General features: G+C 40.7%; 1 protein-coding gene across 3 annotated transcripts in view; it reads right to left on the reverse strand.

Moving 5' to 3' along the window:
- Ica1 (islet cell autoantigen 1) overlaps positions 1 to 21,373 on the reverse strand; it is a 136,707-nt gene that overhangs the window by 98,304 nt on the left and 17,030 nt on the right. For all 3 annotated transcript variants that reach the window (XM_028755950.1, XM_028755951.1, XM_028755949.1), the window contains exons 2-5: positions 20,281 to 20,373; positions 16,549 to 16,711; positions 11,059 to 11,131; positions 3,686 to 3,809 (exon numbers count right to left, since the gene is read on the reverse strand). In XM_028755950.1, the coding sequence (XP_028611783.1) occupies positions 3,686 to 3,809; positions 11,059 to 11,131; positions 16,549 to 16,711; positions 20,281 to 20,297 (377 nt within the window). In that variant the 5' untranslated portion in view covers positions 20,298 to 20,373. The remainder of the gene's footprint in view (positions 1 to 3,685; positions 3,810 to 11,058; positions 11,132 to 16,548; positions 16,712 to 20,280; positions 20,374 to 21,373) is intronic.

A 21,373-nucleotide genomic window follows, 5' to 3' on the forward strand; every position in this document is an offset into this window, starting at 1 on the left:
GAGTCGTAGGTGTTTGGGAGCCACCTGGTGGTAAGAATGAAACTTGGGGCCTCGGCAGGAACAATACTAAACCCTCACGCCAGTCACATAAAACATATTCTCTATAAAGTTTCAGACCAAAGGTGAAAACATTAAACATACGATGAACATTTAAGATCCCATGTGCAAGCAAAGTTACTCAGTCAAAGGGAACAACGGTATTGGTAAGCTGAAGCAAGCTTCTGGCAGCTCTGTTTGTGTCTCCAATGCCTTATACGTCTGCACTACTCTGAAATTTTAAATGCTGCAACAAACCTTAAGAAAACATCTCATTTCCTCTTTTCTCCAGCTTTCCTGTCACCTGTAATGTACTGTTTTAAATGTAGATCACATCTTTGATAGGAGCTTGACCACGCTGACCTATCTAGATGTTAGAAGTCTTCTCAAAAAGTCATGTCACTGTGCCATGAAATAAGTTTGTGCTTTATACTGGTGGTTTAAATTCCATATGTGCTTTACGTCCGACATAACATATAGCAGATGGAAAGTGTCACCAGTGTGAAGGTTTATAGCACAGAGGACGTCTATTTGAAGATAAACAGTCCTCAGATGGCTCCCAGAGGGCGTCGTTCACTTTCTGACTCATTTTCTCTTCCTTTAGATTTTGTATACTTTCCTCCATTTGCTAACGATGAGTACTGTGAATAAACTACTCTCAATCCCTTGGAATGCAGGACGTTATGCAGATCCTTTAGTGTTACAATAGCATGATGTTTGAAAATTTAAAAGAGCATATACAAAACAGCATCTATCCTCTTCTGTGCCACCACGCCATAGGCTGATCCATGTAAATCAGAATGGTGAAAATCCAGTCACTGGAGTATAAAAAAAAAGGGGTCTAGACCAGAGAAAGATACTCTTTCTAACTGAAAATATCATCCTTCAATGCAGGCCTGACTCGCCTTTTCATTTATAAAAATCTACCCAGTGGGAATAGTTAATAAAATAACTAAAGGGCTGCACCAAGATATTTATTCTTAGTAGGGAAAGTTAAATAATAGAGGGCGTTAATGACAGTGTTAAAAGTGAGTACTATGCCTGCAGAAGGCCTGAGTCTATCATCAGCACCCAAGGTGGTACCTGTAACTCCAGCTTATAGGGTATTGGATATTGGCTTCTGATCTCTATGGGTGCCACAGGTAACACACACACACACACACACACACACACACACACACACGCACACACACACGAACATGCACAGAGAGAGAGAGAGACAGAGAGACAGAGAGAGACAGAGAGACAGACAGACACAACCAACATCCTTAAAACAAACAAAAAGACAAAAGAACAAAACAGGAGGAGGTTTGGGCTAAGTATATCAGAGCATGCCCAGGTGATAGAATCCTGTGGGGTTTTTTGTTTCTTTAATTTTTGTTTTTTTCCCCAAATATTTACACATTGAAAATCTAAAAGATTAGCATTATTTAATAAAATATCAATTTGCTAAGTTATTACCATACATAATAACATATAAAAACTATCTGCTATGGTGCTGTTCATGCTAAAAACATATTCAGTAGGGCTGGAAAGTTGGTTTAACAGTTAAAAGCAAATGCAGCTCACAGAAGACCAAGTTCAGTTCTTAGGCCCCATGTCACTGGGTCACAACTGCCTGTAACTCCAGCTCTTCCTGGCCTGGAATGCTCCCCTGGCCTCTGTAGTCACCTGTATGTACACATACATACATTGGCATACAGAAAGACACACATACAGTTAAAGTAAATTTAAAAAGAACATTCTGGAATACTCTAAATCATGTTCACTCAACTAAGAATTCACATTTGGAGTGATTTCATGGCATTTTCCTGCCACCTCCATCACGTTTAGGAGAACTGGGTGTGACTTCATGTGGCTGGCAAGCAGCTGTGAAAGCAAAGCCACTGTGGAAGAGGCCACCTTCCCAACTAGCTGGCCGCACCTCATTAAATCGGTGGAGACTGCTGTCTGCTAGTCTACAGTAGATGCTTTCAAGTACTTGCATTGTTTTGTTGACTGTTTTTACTTGTGTGTGTGTGTCTGTGTGTGTGTGTAAGAGAGAGAGAGACAGACAGAGACAGAGAGAGAGACAGAGACAGAGACACAGAGAGAGACAAAGAGACACACACACACACACACAGAGATTTAACATTAACTTAAGTTGATTTATGGATACTTTGAGTGCCCATTTTGGGACATAATCATCCAGACTAGAACTGAATAATCATAAGTAAGTAATAAATGCGATTGATGATGGTAACCTTCAATGTGATCTGAGTTTTAACACTGTTTTTGATAAATAGGTTAGTAGTACTGGTGTATAGGTACACAGACTTTTTCTCGCTGAAATCAGTGATACTTATAATCTTAACTTAAGAGCATTTATTTCCTGATTTCCCAGGAATCAATTATCCTTTTAAGATTAGAAGAGGCTGTCTACACAAAAGAACTATCTATCAAGGGGTTATAACGCACCGGTTTTAGACTTTTCCTCTTTTTGGTTGGTTTGTTTTAAGCATTAAGGGTACAATTCAAGATTATAAGAAAATACTCTTTTAAAAAACTTAACCTGTGGTAGGAAACAGTTGGAAATGCCAATATTCAATTATGACTGCTGCTACTGCACACAAGTCAGGGTCCAAGTATTATCAGCAAGAACTAGAATGTCCAAGAATGAAGTCTGTAGATTCTGCCGGCCTTTTTTTTTGTTGTTGTTTGTGTGCCACCTTTCTTGGGTTTCCATAGAAACCCTCTTGTGAGTTGCCAGTCAATGGCCTGCCCTTGGATCACAGGGAGGGAAAGCAGTTAGTCAGGGTAAATGAGAGGGACGACAGGTGGGACAATTTGAATAAGTAAATTTCTGAAGCCTAAATAGTCTTGGAAACTACCTGCAAAGCTTTCTTTATGTATAATTCTGTGTGATATTAATGGAGACATTTTCTTGGGCTTGTTAATTAGTAAGGAAGGAGAGACTGAGTCTTTTCTCTGGGGCACAAAAAGCAGCTATGGGGCACAAACGCTCAGGACTGTTTTTTTTTTTTTTTAAAAAAAAAAAAAAGGTCAGATACATTAGTTGAGGTTGTGTTTTGAAATGCAACAGCTCTGTCACAATTTCCTCTGTCCTGGAGACTGTCAAACTTTCCTGTACAGCAGAATCAACTGTAGATCTGTTAGAAATGTACAGTTAGAGTTTGTAGGTGTGGGGGCAGGGCCTAACAGGCTCTCAGGTGATGCTGCTGGCCATGGGCCTGATGACTGTGGTCCTGGACCTCCAGATCACTACCTCTTTGCCATTCATTAGTCCACAGAGAACAGAGAGGGAACCTTTCAAGTTGGTCTTATTAGACTCTTGCTTTAATCAAATGCTGAAAGTGGATCAGCCTGATTGTTAGGAACAACTTGAAGGTCAAATGTAATCACTCACAATGATTGGCATCCATACTGCCTCCCACAGAGCAGAAGACAAACAAGATTAAATACCAGGGAAGAAAACAAAGGCCACAGGATCTTCTAAATCAGAGGGAAGTGGGAACCAGCAAAGTACAGAATAGGTCCTCACACTTAGGCTAAAGTGTTCTAGACTGTGCAACTTCCCCATAGGAAGAAGTGAGTCCCAGATTCTCTGTGCGTCCCCCTAAAACAGAACCTCCAAGGAGGCTACACACACCTTTGCTGGGAGGAAAAGCAGAGGGCCTTTCCTGTGGCTTGCATCATTTTCCCTGCTCGGGTTTTGTCTTGGAAGCCTTGGGATCGGAGAAATTTTCCCAGTTCATTTTCTTCTTGAGACAAGACTGGTGAAGAAAACAGGGAAAGAGGTGGTGAACAGTGAGCACTTTGATGACAAAGAAAGTGAGGGAGACAACTCCCAAGGCCCTCTCTCTTCTGGGGCAAAGATGAGAGGAAATTAAATCCAAGTGGCAGGCTGCAAGGTAAGTCCCTCCACCTCCCCCACACCCAGCCGTTTAAAGTCCATGCTGGTCTTCCATTTACAATAGGAGAGATCAAATTCACTTGGATACATCTGTCAGTGAGTTTGGTGCCCTGTAATCAGAACCAGAAAATGACCTCTGTACTGAAAAGCGAGGCCACAATGTGCTGCTTCCAGCTGAAATGAAGGAGCTAGGTTTTTCAAGGCAGCCGGTGGGGACCTTTTGTGGCTGCCTAGAAAGCAAGGCTAGCTGCCTCCTATTACTCTCTCCTGCTGACTTTTGATCTTGGCTGCCCGAGTCACATTCTGTCCTTTGTAAATCAATCAACTCAAATCCCTCAACCACTAGGAAGCAAGTTGGAGGTGGAAGTGGGGACAGAAGGTGTGTTAGGCTCCCAGGTAGACCATTTGGTAAATTTTAAAAATACAGAGCTGGAACCAAATCTGGATTGGTTATACTTAAACTTGATTTTATTTTTAGAGCCAAGGACAGATGGGGCAATTTAGTAAGACAGTGATTTGGCACACACCCGCTGCCGTCTACAGACTGATTTGGTAGAAAATATCAAAACGTCACAGAGCTGGGTGCTTCTTTTGATATTGCGTTTGGAGCCTTAGGAGTACTGAGTACACTCTCAGCAGGTAACAGGGGAATCACAGAAATGATCAGCGCCATTCTTTATAACAGCGGCTCTCTCTCTGTCCTAGAAACGGACTCAATAAAACCTGAGCATCCATGAAACCGCCAGAAAGGACCCAAACATCCACCATCATCAGAGCCACAAACACAGGACCGTGTGCTTGCAATATAAGCTACTCTACCATGGAACTACATCACTGGTAACGTGTGTGGTGTATGTGCACCAGTGCTTGCCCTGAGGTCAGAGGAGGATGCTGAGTGTTCGGCTCTATGGCTTTGTGCCTCATTCCCTTGAAACAAGTCTCTTACTAAAAATGGCTTGAGGTCAGTGAGCCCCAGAAATCCTCCCAACCCTCCCAATCTATCCCAGCTCTAGGATAACAGATACACATGGACCATACCCAGCTTTCTGAGTCCTTGAATATGAACTGAAGTCCTCTTATTAATTTATTTTCACGCTTTGCTTGTAAGGCAATTGTTTTTTTTTTTTTTTAAGCCATGGAACCACCATCTTTTTAGTCCTATCCTTGGTATTTTGAGACAGAATGTTGCTATGTAGCTCAAGATGGCCTCAACTTCCCAATCCTTCCACATCCTTTGGCCTCTGCCTCCTGCATGCTGAGGATACAGATGCGCACACGTGTATCATCTGTCTCTATAACCACAGCTGAAGTGTCACTGGAATTCTTGTTCATTTTACACCATACAACAGATAAGTTGCACCGTGGTATAAGGGAAATATCTGGGGGAAGTGACATAGCTCCTGATCATAACCCTTGTCTCCTGCAGCCAGTTCTTCACACAATGTATATGCAGTGTACTCAATAAAACTGTCTTCCATTGTGATCCAAAGGCCGAGTTGTTTCACCAACCCATCAGTCTCCCCACTCTTCAAACTGTATTCCATCATTAGTATCAGTCTCTCCAACAACTATACAAGGTTGGATGGGAAACCTAAGTCCAAAGAACTCACTACTGATTGCCTACATGTGACTACAGTTCTTGGGTTGCAGCAGAAAGTCCTGGGGCAGGAGGAAGGGTTTTTGGAACCTATTTCTTAAAAAAAAAAAAATGACATAAATAATGCCTCTCTTCATACTTCCCTCTCAAGATCCAAGTTCCCAAAGTCTGCTGTCGTGGGGCATGCTTATAATCCCAGAGCTCAGGAGGTAAAATCTGGGGGGTTGGGGGGGGGTTGCTGAGAGACTGAGGTCAGCCAAGGCTACGGAGAAGAGACCTGGTCTCAAATAAAGCCAAACCCAAAACCAAACAAACCACCACCACCACCACCAGCAAACAAAAATAAGCAAATAAATAAAGTTCACAGAACCATCACAGATCCAAGCCCAGTTAAAGGCTTCCTCTGGTTGAGACATGGTCAGTCCCATTTTTTTTTTTTCTGGACAGCAGTGCCCTTTGGGCTCAGGCATTAGCCCTGGGCATGGTTGGCTGGCTGTCAGAGTAGTGTGAACATGGGCCTGTGTCTGTTTGTACCATGAGACTCTGCCTTCTTTAGTCTTTTCTTTCTGTCCAGACTAGCAGAGAGCCAGATATTTGTGGCACTGAATATTTATGAAACTGCACTAGCTGTAATTTTTGCCTTTTTGTCACCGCACACTGTATTTCATTTTAAATGTTTCATATCCATGCCATATTTTATGTAGCTTAAAAAATATCTAGAGGATTTCTGTTTCAACGCCATATGTATTTCTCTTCATTGACTAATATGAGATTCTTTCAATTCTACCAAGAATCTTTTGCTTTCTATGGAAAGCAATTTTCCACTTTTTTGTTTCTAAATGAAGCAGACTACTGTCACTTAAAAAAAAAAAAACAGAAACAAAACCTTAAAGACTCAAGTCACTTACAAACAAACACATTTAACTTAAGGCCAAAAGAATCTAATCCAGGATAGCAATGCATGATTATTTGGTGACATGTGTCTTTCCTAAATAATCTAAGTAGACTGAGGCATCCTGGGATAATTTTTGGTCATTTCACACACTTGAGGATGAAACTTGGTGGCAAATATGTTTTCTGTGCTGCCTCTGATTAAGTGGCAGTGTTTTGCAGAGACCTTGCATTCCGTCAGAGTCAAGACTGATTATGGTCAGTCTCATGCAACATTATATTAGATAATTCAAAGTCTCCACTCCGTCAAAAGGTCTAATTAACTAGGTCTTAAAATTTCACCTAAAAACCCACTCACATGTACTTGCTGATTATATTTTCAGATGTATCCTTTAAAGATAAAAAGCAACTGAAGAGCTAGGAAACCAATTTCTTGAAACAGTCTTAACCAACTCTGCCCAGGTTTACAGCTAATCCAGTAATGATAAACTAGACACAGGTTGTCCCCACCCCTCCAGAGTTCACATTTAAGTGGCAGATGATAGAAAATGAAGCACACGTAATCACAGACACAAGACACAAAAGGAAAACTGCCAGAGAAATTGAGTAGGACAGAGACTGCTTTAGAGAGGGTAGTCAGGGAAGGAAGGCTCCAGCAGCAGCTGAGTTCTGAGTGGCAGAGGGAGACATTCTTAGTATTATTAGGGCACAGACATTCCAAGCGGTAGAAACAGCAGAAGACCTCCTATATCCTAGGAGGCCAAGTGAATGGGTCCAAGGGATAAGCTGGGGCAAGACTGTTCCTAATTTACAAACAGCGATAAATTTGTATATAGTATTCTAGAGCAAGTGACACTTATGATCCAATCTATAATTCGTTAACTCTCTTTTAAAATTATGGTAGACTTAAAGGATGTAGACAGTATTCAGAATTGTGAAATATCCTTCCCAGGCTTCTTCTCCTTTTTTTTTTAAAATATATATTACTATGGCTCAAGGTTCAAAACTAGAAAGTTAACATAGATACAATCCTATCAACTAAAGTACAGTCCTTCCTTACTTGAATTTTTGCCAGATCTTCTGTTGTTGATTTTTTATTTTTTTATTTTTTTTTATTTTTGTTTTGCTTGTTTGTTTTCTGTTCCAGAATTTAGCCCTGGATCACACATGGCAATGAGACATTCTCTTTTATTTTCTTCAAGCTCTGACAGTTGCTCAGACTCTTGCATTTTAAGACTTTGATACTTTCTAAGAATAGCTGTTAGCTTACAGGCTATTCCACTAGACTTCTCCCAGGGACCTAGCAGTGGCTTATGTCATCACCTGGCAGGGAGCATTTAAAAGGACTGGCACCCACTTCAGCTCTCTCTGTCTCCATGTGCTCCCTGCCAGTTTTTCTCTCTTGACATTTCTGTCCTTTGTGCCCATCCTTGTCTCTGCCCTCATGGCTCTGTCCTATCTGCCTTCCTGTCGACATGTCTGCCTCTACCCCTTCTCTAGGTCCTCATGGCCCCCACTTCCCCCACACAAACCCCCTTATACAAAATCTGTTACATGGTATAATTTCTCAGGGGGACATCTTGGCATGGGCCTACCAGATATACCCCCATACACATTATATTTCATGACAACAAGCCCTGAGTTGTAAGAGGGAACCTCAGTTGTGATGTCTCCATTGAATTGGCTGGTGGAGCATTTCTGTGATTAATGCTTACTGTGGAAGGGTCAAGGCCACATTAATGTGGACGTGGTCCCACCCCTGGGCAGGTGGTCCTGGGTTCTATAAGAAAGCTGGAGGAGCAGAAGCCGGAGAAAAGATCAAGGAGGTAACTAGCATTTCCCCATGGTCTCCGCTTCAGCTCCTGTCTCCAGGCCTATGCCCTGACTTCCCTTTGTGACTATAGGTTTTAAGATGAAATAAACCTTTCTTCTCCAAGCTGCTTTTGGTCATACTATTTATCACAGCAACATAAACCAAGCCAGGAAGGGATTTATTTTATCTTTCAGCTTACACCGCGGCTGGTACGCATCCATCTGTCTAGCTGTGCATCTATCTCCCTATGGACACAATCAGAAGTTATTTTTCTTATGATTTATAGTTTATTACTATCATTATTCTGTTGATCAAATTGTGACAGCTTGCTTCTGGATCCTTTAAGATCTCATCCTTTCTCAAGGACCTTCTTAGGTTATGGCCCTGCAAGGTGTTCCAGGCTCGTATTTGATTTCTCTGTACTGGGTCTGAAATCACTCATTTCCCCAAAGGCATAGAAAAGGGTATTTAGAAAACAAGAACGTAGTAGAAGGAACACTCAGTGCTATGGGCTCTGGGTGCTTCCAAATGTTTTGAGACAGGAAAGCGACAATGTACCAACTAGGACACACACTCTCCCTTTCTGTGCATGTTTATCTGCACAGGTTAATAGCGATTACTTCATCAGACCCTGCCGACCTGTGCAGATCTTGTCTACTAGACCTGGGATCTGAGAACCTGAAAGAATGGGGTGGACTATAGTCCAATGCTGTAGATAATCCTGCATCCACTTCACTGTACTTTTATACACGAATGTAACAAAGAAAGCAATGATCCAGGGAAGGTTGTTTAAGATCAGAAAAACATAATCAGAAAATCATGATCAGAAAAACATGTAAATAAACTCTAGGCAGCACATATTAAATGTTACCAGAGCAGCCCTTTCCCAGACCTTTCTCAGGACAGACTAACTGAAACACAATTGCCTGACACGTGCTATAGATTATATATGGGAAAGCATGAGAGCAAGACAGAAGGCCACATCCAGATTTATTGTACACTGACCAGATTGGGTTCTATAGCTCTGTCATCCAACAAGAATAAACATGGCTTATAAATTGAACGTAAATATTTGTCACAGAGGGTACAAAATCATATCCAAGAAAAATCTAAGGAACAAAAAGCACCCGAGGTAAAAGGCCTTTTTTCCTGGAGCCTCTCACAGTTCCCCAAGGCATTGGTCATCATGGGTCATTCTTCTGACCAGGTTCTAATACAATCCCTGAGTTTGTGCCTTCTTCCCTGGCCTGAAGCCACTTTTAAAGCAGACTACACCACATTTAGTTGTTTAACCTTATATAAAGTAGCATTGGAATGCTCACCCATTGACTTAGGATCAATAAATGTATTATCTGCTCCAGTTTTTGTGTTTAGCCTTACTGTCCTCTTAAAAATACTGTGCTCTGAGTTACTGAAGTTAGTTCTCTTCTCTCTCATCAGCACCAGCTCAGATACTCTTCGCAGTGTAATTCAGCCCAACAGTGACTGACTGTATTCCACTCTGTCTGCCTCCACCCCTGTGTACTGGTTTAGGTATTTTGTGAGTGTGTAAAATACACTATGGCTTTAAGAGTCAGACTTATTGTGCATCTTTTGAGGTAAAGCTACACCCCAACTCCAGCAGCCCCCTCATCTTCCACCCCTGTCTTTCTCAATCACCCTCCACCACTGTTCAACTGGGATCTGACTCTTTTCACTTGTAGTTTATCTTTCTTGACTTTCTTCAGCACAATGTCCATACTGTTTGTATAGTTGTGTGTGTCCTTCTTTTTACATATTTGTATTTTATCGATCCCCCTTTTTTCTGCATGAAAGGTGGCATGTTATATGCAGCTTTGTTTGTTTTTGTTCATTTAGAACGTTACCTTTAAAATCAACCCAAGTCTGTTCATAGAGATTGACTACATTTCTTTCTATGGCAGCCTCATAGCAACACCTGCACATTGATGATTTTTTTTTTTTTTTGTTCTCCATCAAAGTTGGGTTCTTGATCAGTCTAAGCAGCAGAGAACTCTTCCCCCCCTTCCCAAATGTGATGGCATGGCCTACCCACAAACCAACAGCCAGCACCTGCTGCCACATTCTGAAGGCCACTGCATGGTGCCCACAGAGAAATGTGCCATAAAGGGCACTGTATCTGCACATGAATCTGCTGTAGCTGGAGTCACATGTATCTATAGGCTGCCCCGTGTGAGAGCTGTGAACCAAACTCAGGTCAGAGGCTCTGGAAGAACAACACATGCTCTTTACTGCTGAGTCGTCTCTCCAGCCCCATGGTTGGGACATAATTTTAACCCCATTCATTATATGAAAACATAAGAAATGCACATGAGGAAGTTCTGGTGACAAAATATATTCAGTGAAATAGCTAATTGTGCCTCCTGTCCCTACTTAACATTATAAAAAGCAAAAACCAAAACCAAAATAAACAAACAAACCCCCACCCAAAACAAAACCAACCAACCAAACAAGGACATAAAATAACCAAGGAAATCAAGTAAAAATTAACCTCTAGTCAAAAATCCCAAGATAGAAAGTTCAAAGGATGTTTATAACTGAGCAAATGAAAAGCATGTCTGCATTCATGGATGATTCAGTTAAAAAAAAAATAAAAATCCTCCTAGTGTGATACTTGCTTTGAAAAGAGCCTAAGAAAATCAATGGTAAAACTAGTAGAGACTTTCTCCCCATCTGACATAACAAAGACACACCCCTAAGTAGTTCCTGAACTTACTAAGTGATATGCTAAGGCGAAATATCCGGCTCTTTCTCACTATTGGCTCAATAGAATACTTAAACCATACTTACAACATATTCTCTTTTGATAGAGCACAATTGCTTTAGACAAGTCCAAACAGGTTCTCTGAATAGAGTGAAACAGCTGCAAGGAAACACAATACAATGCTGTGAGACCGACAACAGAGCAAGGAAGATATAGGTAGGAGCCAGTGAGTATAAAGGTGCAAGTGAGAACAACAGCAAAATGCTCCATTTTCCTGTGGAAAGACACAACACGTCTAAGTGTATTTGGTGTCATACATACTGAATCAATGCTCTTAAAATAAATCTGGACTCACTGAATCTGATCATCTCTATGATCTATGATAAGTTCTACAGAATAGTTATTTCCCCCAGACTCTTGAAGTAACAAATGAAAAGGTAAACTTCAGGGAAGGACCCAAGTAGAGGGCTTGGTACACCAGAGATCCAATATTCATTCTAACCTAATGCAGGCTAAGTGTCATATTTAAATGATGACATTAACTTACTTTATGAACCCAATATCTTTTACCACATATGTAAGCAACTGGATAAAGCAAACAAAAATCAACCAGCTGGATGTTATCTATTTAGAAGACATCTGTTGAAATGGTATCAGGCTAAGAACAAACATCACCACCTATTTCTTAACAATATCATAAAATACACAGGAAGACAATCTCGTGCTAGACTATGGCCATGATGAAGAAAAACAGGGAGAAGGCAGGAGAACTGTACTGAAAAGAATCGAACTAAACCTGAGCTCATGGCCATTGTGATGGTTAATCTTGGTTGTCAACTTGACTCTATCTGGGATCAACTAAACCCCAAGCTGCTGGCCACACCTGAGGAACATTCTTGACTAGATCATCTGAATTGAGCACCTTAAACCTGGGACATACTTTCTGGGACCATAAAAGGCCATGGGAGAAGAAAAATTTTGCTTTTTCCTGTTTGCCCTCACATTCATGAGCAACTTCATCTACACTACACTCTTTTGCTGGTATCAAACCTATTTCTTCGTGATTCTAACGTAGACTGAAGACCAGCCGAGACAGACAGCCTAGTGGGCTGAACAACTGGATTGTTGATCTTTCCTTTGAGAGACAGCCATTGTTGAATGAGTCAGACCACAACTAGATAAATAATTGCAAACCACTCTAATAAATCTAAATACACACTCATTCTGTCAGCTCTGTTCTTTTAGGGAAGCCCAACTGATAGAGTAAGCCTGTTCTTTCCCGCAGAAACTGAGCTCATTCTAGAAAAATAGAAGAGATGCTTTAGTTTACAGAGCTCCATGCTAAAGGCTGGAAGGAAGTGGCGGGACCTTTAAGGAGAGCAGAGGCTAGTGGGAGGAAGTGCGCTCACAGAGGACATGGCCTTGAAGAGGTATTAAGAGCCCAGCCTTCTCTCTGTTTCTAGGCTGTTATACAGTAAACAAGTTTCTTCTGCCAGGCACCTCTGTCACAATAAGCTACCTCATCATACCACTAAAAGCAATGGGGCTGAGTGACCCTGAACCAAAAATAAACCGGCTTTTCCCTGTAACTCTACAATAGCTTTCTGTAATAACAGAAAGCCAACTAATTTGATAGACTTCATATTTTTTCAAACTCCTGTCCATGAACTCAGAGACCAAGGCAGGTATCAATTACAAAAGCTCACAAATATCTTGCCTCCGTGGAGCTGCTCAATGAGGCAAGTCAAGGCCTTTCCTCTTCCTGTAGTTTACTGGCTGTGCTAACATAAAAATAGGTCTTGGTATCATAAAGCACTTTGATATTTGAGTGAAAACAGATGAACTTTTCATAATACATATGACAAAATTAATGAAGAAACAAATTTACTTATTTATTTAATTACATCTTTAACCTGTTTAAGAAAAAAAAAAGGCTCTCTCCATCAAAAAAATAAAATTAAAAAAATCAGAATACACTAGAGTTTGTTCCTTTGCCAACACCTGATAGCAGTGTTCTGGGCCACATACCACCTGAGTAATGTAGGAGGAGCTAAGGTGGGAGGAGTAGGGAGAGGAAGAGGAAAAGGAAAAGGAGGAGTGAGGTGAGGGGAGAGAGCATGAGAGAGAGGGGAACATGGAAGCTGACATGCGCCTGTCTCTAGCAGTCAAAGGTAGTTGATATAGCTAGGTTGGGTATTGGGTTACACCTCTGATTGTGTGGGCATCTTGTTATTGAGCATTACCAAATATATAAGGCCTTTGGATAATCTAAGTATTAGAGTATCATTCCAACTGGGCCCGAGTGGATGGCAGAATGGTCTGGCCTCAGCCCAACCCTTATGGAGACAGTGTGGAAGATTGGCAGAGCCATCTCCCACGCTGGCATCTTGTGGGTGGCAGGGCCAGTGTTTCTGGCTGGCTGTTTCTAGCTGCAGCATGCATGTGGCCTCTGGCTGTGGAACATGGTGGCTGAGCTAAGCAGAGCCACTACCACTTAGATAGTCGGCCCAAGAACTGTTTTAAATAATGACCTCTACAGAGTAAGAGCAGAGATGTTCTAATTCTAACTTTTGAACACAGGAATAATGATGTGGTCCATTGTTACTGCTGACTTCTTTAAAAAGTCAAGGTATTGGTTAGGTGCAATAAAATGCACGGCTTTGCAGTGTTTCCTTCTGGGAGTTTGGGCACTTGTATTTACTTGAGAACTGCACTCAACACAAACATTGCTATCTTCAAAACAGTCTACTGTGCCCTGGGAGCTATTAGAAGACTAAACTTGAACATAATATTTATATATTAAGTTCTCAATGATTTGCAGTAGAATAACTATATGTATTCAGTGCTTGCATATGTATCTAGGGACGCTAGAGGTCAATGTTGTGTATCTTCCTTTGTGGTAAACCACCCTACTTTTAGATTTTATTTAAGTCATCAAAGCTAGTGTATGTGTGTGTGTGTGTGTGTGTGTGTGTGTGTGCGTGCATGCGTGCGCATATGTATGTGTATATGTGTGCATATGTGTGTGTGTATGGGTGGGTGTGTGCGTGGTATGTGTGTGGTGTACCATACTGTGCAGGTAGAGATCAGAAGACAACTTTAGGAGTGAGCTCTCCTCTTGTGCAATGGGTTCTGGGGCTCACACTTCTGTTGTCAGGCTTGTACAATAAGCACTTCTACACACTGAACCATCACAATGGCTCACACCTTATCATATGAGACAATGTGCCCGCCCTCTCACTGACTAGCTAGCTAGCCAGCCAGCCTCTGGGATTTAACTGTTGCACACACATGTTTACATGTGTGTTTGTGCACATGCATGCATGTGTGTGTGTGTGTGTGTGCGTGCCCGCATAATTCTCATGTTCTACTGGTTGACCTATGAACATCTGTACCTTTATTAACATTTTTGCAACAGAAATCCCTTAGGTGAACAAAACCCTAAGTCCACATAGGCTGGAAGTATAGACTATGACAGTGGCTACTTAGATGGATGCATAGTTGCATCAATAAAAATGCTGCTGCAAGGACCTCCAGATAAATATGTTTAAGATAGTAGTAAATTAAATTAAATATTAAGTTACTATGTCATTTAGACAGGTTTTTGCTGTGAAGCCCAAACAGGCAATTCTCCTGCTTCAAACTCATGGGATTACAAGACTACCATTATGCCAAGCTTAAATTACATTTTGGACAAATGTTTGTATTTACTAGATTCTAAAAAAAAAAAAAAAAACAGCTCTGAGATATAAAAAGCAGACTCAGCTTAGAATGGCTTAAACTGTATTTATAATACAAATATTATCAGAAAGACATTTCCTCTTTCTACCCTGTTCCATGGTGAAACTCTTCTGAAGCAGCACCCCATCGGCTTCTCTTTCACAATTTCAAGTGGTAGAAGAGAAAGGGCTGAGAAGTGAGACTGTTTGTAGTAATATATAGCAACTATTTACATAGTCGTTCAGTGTGCCTGGGACAGGCTGGGGACACGATGGTGATTAAGGGCTAACATGGAATTTGACCTCTTAGTGGCAAGGAGGCAGGCAAACAAACTCACACCTGAGGTTTTTTCCATGGGCTGAATATCAGAGGATTTACCCTGCCTCATAGTGCATTACCCACAAGAGGGATTTCTGTTGCAGAAATGAGTACTCTATACAAAAGGAAGACAGGCCACATGGCAGTGAGTAGCTGGTCTGTGGGTAGATAGCCAGGGACTTCACTTTTAGGCGGTGGGAACTACGAGATCAAGTTAGTCAAAGAAAGATAAGGGAAAAAATATCCAGGCAGACCATGGAAATGGCTTTGGTAAGCCTGAACTAGCTGGTTATACTGAGAGATCTGAGAAAAGACCTTAGTGTCTGGAACATGGTGTGAGTAGTGTAAGAATGGGAGAAAAGAGAAGAGGGAAGAGGGAAGAGGGAAGAGGGAAGAGGGATGAGGGATGAGGGAAGAGGGACGAGGGACGAGGGACAAGGGATGAGGAGAGGAGAGGAAAAGAGAGGAGAGGAAAAGAGAGGAGAGGAGAGGAGAGAAAAGAGAAGAGAAACCCAGGGGAAGGAGGTAGGTATGTCAGGAGCTTTCAGGAAGAAGACTGCCAAGACATGACAAGCACTCAGTCAATACTATCCATTACTGGAATCATATCTAATTTAACCCCCATAGTAGCTGTAACAAGAAGGAATTCTTGTTACAGAAGCAACAGTAGCTCAGACCTCACTGCAGGGCAGGGCATCTATGGTCTCAAGGCCAGCCCGTCTCTCATAAGAAACCTTAGAAATCTCTGCCTGCATCTGCCTCTGCCCTCAGATTCACAGAACGTGTCATATTCTTCTTCCACACAAAAGACCATCCTGTATAACTGACAGCTACCCTGTATGTGCCCTTAGCACTTTGATAATGTTTGAAGACTCTTGAAAAGGCTTAGAAATCTTGAGCTTTTAATTGTAGCCTCATTAATGTTTAGCTCATTAACTTTAGCTGCTGTAGTAAACTTAGAGATCCTATAGACTATCATCCATGGAACACACTATTCTTCTCAGTGCCCTGTTACTCACAGAACCGATGTTTGCTTCAACATGTAATGAAAACTAAAACCAAAAATGTTCAGCAAGACAATGAGGCAGCAGGCCTTCTATTCATTATACTAACCCAGTAATCAACTGGATAGTAATACATTTGCTACATAGATTAACTAAATATTTGCTTAGTTAATTCATTCTAGAATTTTCCATGGGTTAGTACCAGTATTCCCAGAATCTACTTTGCTGGTCATTTTGTTTGTTGTTAACCAAACACTTGCCTGGCTTTAGTGCTCAACTGTGGTTTCTGAGACGTAATGAGTAGATCTTTGATTGTGCTTAGTATTTCAATAAACGCTTATTTGAACTTACCATATTTCATGCATTCCAATTTAGTGCTTGAAAACACAACACATTAAGAGAGGTATGCAGGGGAGAATTTGTAGATTAAAAAAATATGTTAGTGTTGAACTGACCTGATTCTAGGTGTTCCTCAAGAAGGTCTTGCCTCTTGCAAGGTGCCTTTGCTGGGCCTAAGAGCTCTGAAGAACTTACCTCTAGCTTGGCATCCAGGTCTGCATCAGAAGCAACAACATGTTCATCTTCCTTCTTCCCTGTGGCTTTGATAAAGGCCTGCTTCGTTTCCCAATATTTTTGTTGCATTTTATTGACAACCGACTTATCTTGAGCAAACCGGTCCTGTAACTCCCAGGAATAACTGTTAAGAACCGTACAAAGATATCTTACTCATGGTTTTCAAAGGACTTTCAAGGATTGAGATATTACCTTACAAAGTATTTTAGCTAGATATAATGTTCTAATGTACATTTACATTATTGGTAAACATAAAAATGCCCCTTTATGGGGTTATTATGCCATGAAAAATCAACAAATTCTAACTTACTCCACAGTTTTAAAAGTTAGAGTGAGAAAATTCTGAATCTTTTAAAGAATTTTATTGAATATTAAAATTGGAGTAGAAGCTGAGGGAACAGCCAACCAGTGACTGTCCCAACTTGAGTCCCATCCCATGTGAGAGAGCCAATCCCAGACACTATACAGATAGTCTGTATGCCTGTAGACAGGAGCCTAGCATAACTGTCTCATGAGAGGCTTCATCCAGCAGCTGATGGAGATAGATTCAGAAATCCACAGCCAAACATCAGGCTGAGCTCAGGTGTCTTGTGGAAGAGTAGGGGACAGAATTGAGCAAGAGGGGTCAAGGACACCACCAGAAGACCTACAGCGTCAACTAACCTGGGCCCACGGGGGCTCACAGAGACTGGGCCACCAACTAGGAAGCATGCAGGAGCTAGACCTAGGCCCCTACACATTTGTAGCAGATGTGCAGCTTGGTCTTCACGTGGAGCGGGGACTGTCTTTGTCTCTGTTCCGTGCCATTAGATCTCCTTCCCCCTACCTAGACTGCCTGCTTGGGCCTCAGTGGGAGAGGATGTGTCTGGGACTAGACACCCCAGGGTAGGGTGGTACCCAAGGGTGTCTCTCTCTTCTCTGAGGAGAAGAGGAAGGGGCAATAGGGGGAAGGATTTATAATGGTGAGAGGAGAGGAAGGAGGGGCTGTGACCCAGATGTAAAATGAATAAAAAAATAAATTATTCGAAAAAAATTAATTCTGCTATTAAAAATTATTCTACAAAAAAAATAACTGAATTTTTAAGAAAAATCAAGACATTGTATATCAACAAGAATGTACATGTATATCTTAGTTTGGACATACTCCTTCTGGGGGTGGAAAGAGTGATGTCTAGGACGCCAGCTAACTAGCTCAGGCAGCCCAGTGAGTGAAAGATAAGGACAGACAGCAGCACATTTCTCCACACCTCCATTATGCCGCAGTGGGGTGATAGTGGAAGAGCAGATAAGGGGCTGAAAAATAGCATGTCTAAAATCTGCTACAGAGGCATCTGAAACTGTCAGACTCCAAGTCAGGGAGAAGAATGGTGGCCGGGTCGGGGGAAGGGAAATGTGGAGAATGGCTAATCAAGTCAGGAGATTTCAGTTATGCTGAATGAGTAAGTTCTGGAGATCTGCTACCTCTGGACTTGTAGTTAACAATACCGATTGCACATTTCAAACTTTCTTAAGAGTGTAGACTTATATTAATTGTTCTTGGAACAATAGAGTCCAAAAATTAAATTCTGCAATCTGTTACAGATCTCTGAGTGTTAAAAAACTAAATTCTTCAGCATAAATGTTGAAAATCTAGATAGGAAGCCATTCCTTAGAAAGACTGTAATAAAAAGCAAATAAAAATATGTAAAGAAGAATTAGAATTACAATTGAGAATGACACCAGATTCTATTAAAGTGATCAGAGTGCCTGAATACTGAGAAGGTTTGCTGCTGCGGCTGCATCCCTCCTCCTTGCTGTCTGCATCCTACTGGGTTCACTTCCAGCTACAAAGGCCCATACAGAGTCCCTAAAAACCCTTCCTCCTCCCACTCTAGCCCGTCACCACATGAGACCTGGCAAGCTGATGTTCCAAAGCACGAGCTGCTTTACAATCTTGTTGCAAAATGTCTGTATCTCAAACTTGATTTATATTTATTATTTGTAAGTTCATCATGTTTCCTTATAATGTCAATTCACAGGTTTGGATTTAAGAAGTCAGAAAAACCTGTCTGATAATGTCCTGAATGAAACACCTTCAGTGAGAGAGGTAGGTTTTATGAGTGTGGTATGGTTTACTTATCTTTCTTCATCAGCTCAGAGATTTATTTTGATTTCATATTAGAGAAAACAAGATGAAACATTTATACCATGTATGAAAAAGGTGACATTTCTACATAATATACACAATTAAAAGACTGGAAGGATCTAGCTCAGGTACGAGATTACTTCAGGGAAATGAAGAATTCCCTAAAAAATGAGGTATTGGATGGACTTTATATTGGATCCTTCCTTCCTTCTTTCCTTCTTTCCTTCTTTCCTTCCTTCCTTCCTTCCTTCCTTCCTTCCTTCCTTCCTTCCTTCCTTCCCTCCCTCCCTCCCTCCCTCCCTCCTCTCTCCCCCCCTCTCTCTTTTCTTCTTTCTTTCTCTTTTTGGTCAATGATCATAGATCAACAGAAAAAAAAAGTTCCATTTGGAGCAGAAAACATGAGGGTGCTGTAGAAATCTAGTAAACACCCGTCATTTAACAAATGGGAACCTCAGGTTTCAAAATGTTAAGGATCTTGCTCAAAGTCACATAGAATGAAAAACGAGATCTTGCAATGTGTCTTCAACAAGCCACAAAGCTGAGCGCTGAAAGGGATCACCTATATCTTGGGACATTCCAGTTTCCAAATGGCTAACTACTGAGTGTACCAGGCAGGACATGGCAGTCACTGTAAGGGTGATGGACGGAGCCCAGTGAATGGACATAATGCAGCAAGATGAAAAGACTATAATAAAACTATCTGGCAACTACTGGATGAATATCCAATGAGAAGGCTCAAGGACATAAAATACCATAGCCATTTCTTAATTATTTTTTTAAAAACTTACTATGTTTTAAGATATAAAAAATTCCTTAGAAGTTTAAAGTATGATAGTAGAGAGAACCTTGACCCTGATATTTTTCTTGGTAAGAAGAAAAGAATTAAAAAATATATTTTATAAAGCTATTTTAATATACGAAAATAAAACTATTGGTTTTTCATGACACAAATTAAAGAGAGTGAAATTTGACAGTATTCAAGTTGTTTGGTGGGTCACAGGTTCACCATGCTAAGATATACCAGCTAAACGACTTCTAAGAGGCTTACATGCTGCTTAGATGTGTTTACAGGCACATACGCGAGAGCTAATATGAATATCATGTCCAACTGTGACTGACTTCTGAATCTTCACAAGTGCTGAAGTAGTAACTACAATTTACTGGAACTGAATAGTGCATGACTGTATAACTATTCTTTAGCCCCCCTACATAACACTGCACTCTGCCTCCAACAGTGGAAGTCATAAACAAGATAGTAGCAAAAATGCATCAAGGTTATATGAAATGGTAGTAAAAAAATTATTCTTAGATTCCTAAGAGAAGGTTTATATCCAAGTGGGTTTCTTAGAAAATACAAATGGCATGAATATAATACTTTCGTTACTTGGTTTTTATTCCACATTTAGCAGAGATATTGAAACAAGCTATACTAACATTGGATAGTGAGTAGCTGGTTATTTACAGCTAAAGTCGCTTGATTGTTCCATTTCACCCTCATTTACTGAGCACAAACTATACGGTTCACATTTAGCATCATCCAATGTAGAAAAAGGCAACAACTTCCTTACCATTTGTGTCCTGACATGTTTTCTGCTCTTTTCTACTGCTGATGATTTGAGAAGGGGCAGAGAAAAAGCATGATAGGATATGTTATATTAAACCTGAAATAAAAGAAACATATTGAACAGTTATAAACTACATTGCAACTGTACATTAATTTGAGAAGCTATGTTCAGTGTATCTCAGATCTAGTTGCCTGATAGGGACCAATACTATTCTACAATAATGTCAAGTATTGGTGTAAAAAATGGCTCATCTGAACAACACTAAAGTGAATATCCCAAACGAAGCTTAGGAAATGAACAGGCAGGAGGATGGTTTTAAAAGCAGATTTCATAAGACTATATCAAATGTGTTGTCATGTATACAAAGCTTAAAATAATGAAATAATACCATGTATCATTGACATATGCCAATATCGTATATTTTTAAAGGTATGTTTCAAAGTCTTTAGTACTCATCTTTTTTTTTTGTTTTTTAATAAAACATAGAGTTGTTTGAAAAGGAACAAACACCACTAAATAAATGGGTCCAGCTGTCACGAGGCCAGAATTTGGAATACAGACTTGCACCAATATTGCATGTTAAAATGTTAAAATCAAAATTCTTAAAAGGCACAGACACACAGACACAGACACACACAGACACACACACACACACACACACACACACACACCCTGGTGTTCACAGACACACAAAAAAACAGAGGACATTGAGGATAAACTTTCTACTTGTACCATCTGGGTTCTGTAGATCTAACTCAGGTTGCTAGATGGGTAGCAAGAACCATAAACTGCTGTGCTTTCTTAGTGTCCCAGTCTTATTGTCCTCTTCTAATTAATTTTAAGTTAAATTTATTTTAACTGATACATGAAACATAAAAATTATACTTTCTAATGGTGTGCATATGCTCTTCTGTAGGGAGGGTGCAGGATATAGTTTGAGAGGGATGCAGTGTGCTTTCAGTTGTCCATGGAACATCCTCGTGGCTTAAGGGACATGGTGAGTACTACCATCTTATGCCTCTTTATTACACACGAGTCATTTCATACTCGAGTTCTTAAAGAGATAATTAGCATTGCACAAACAGACAAAAAGTTA

Source organism: Grammomys surdaster, unplaced genomic scaffold (assembly GCF_004785775.1).
Source record: "Grammomys surdaster isolate TR1022 unplaced genomic scaffold, NIH_TR_1.0 126091, whole genome shotgun sequence".
NCBI classification, from domain to species: domain Eukaryota; kingdom Metazoa; phylum Chordata; class Mammalia; order Rodentia; family Muridae; genus Grammomys; species Grammomys surdaster.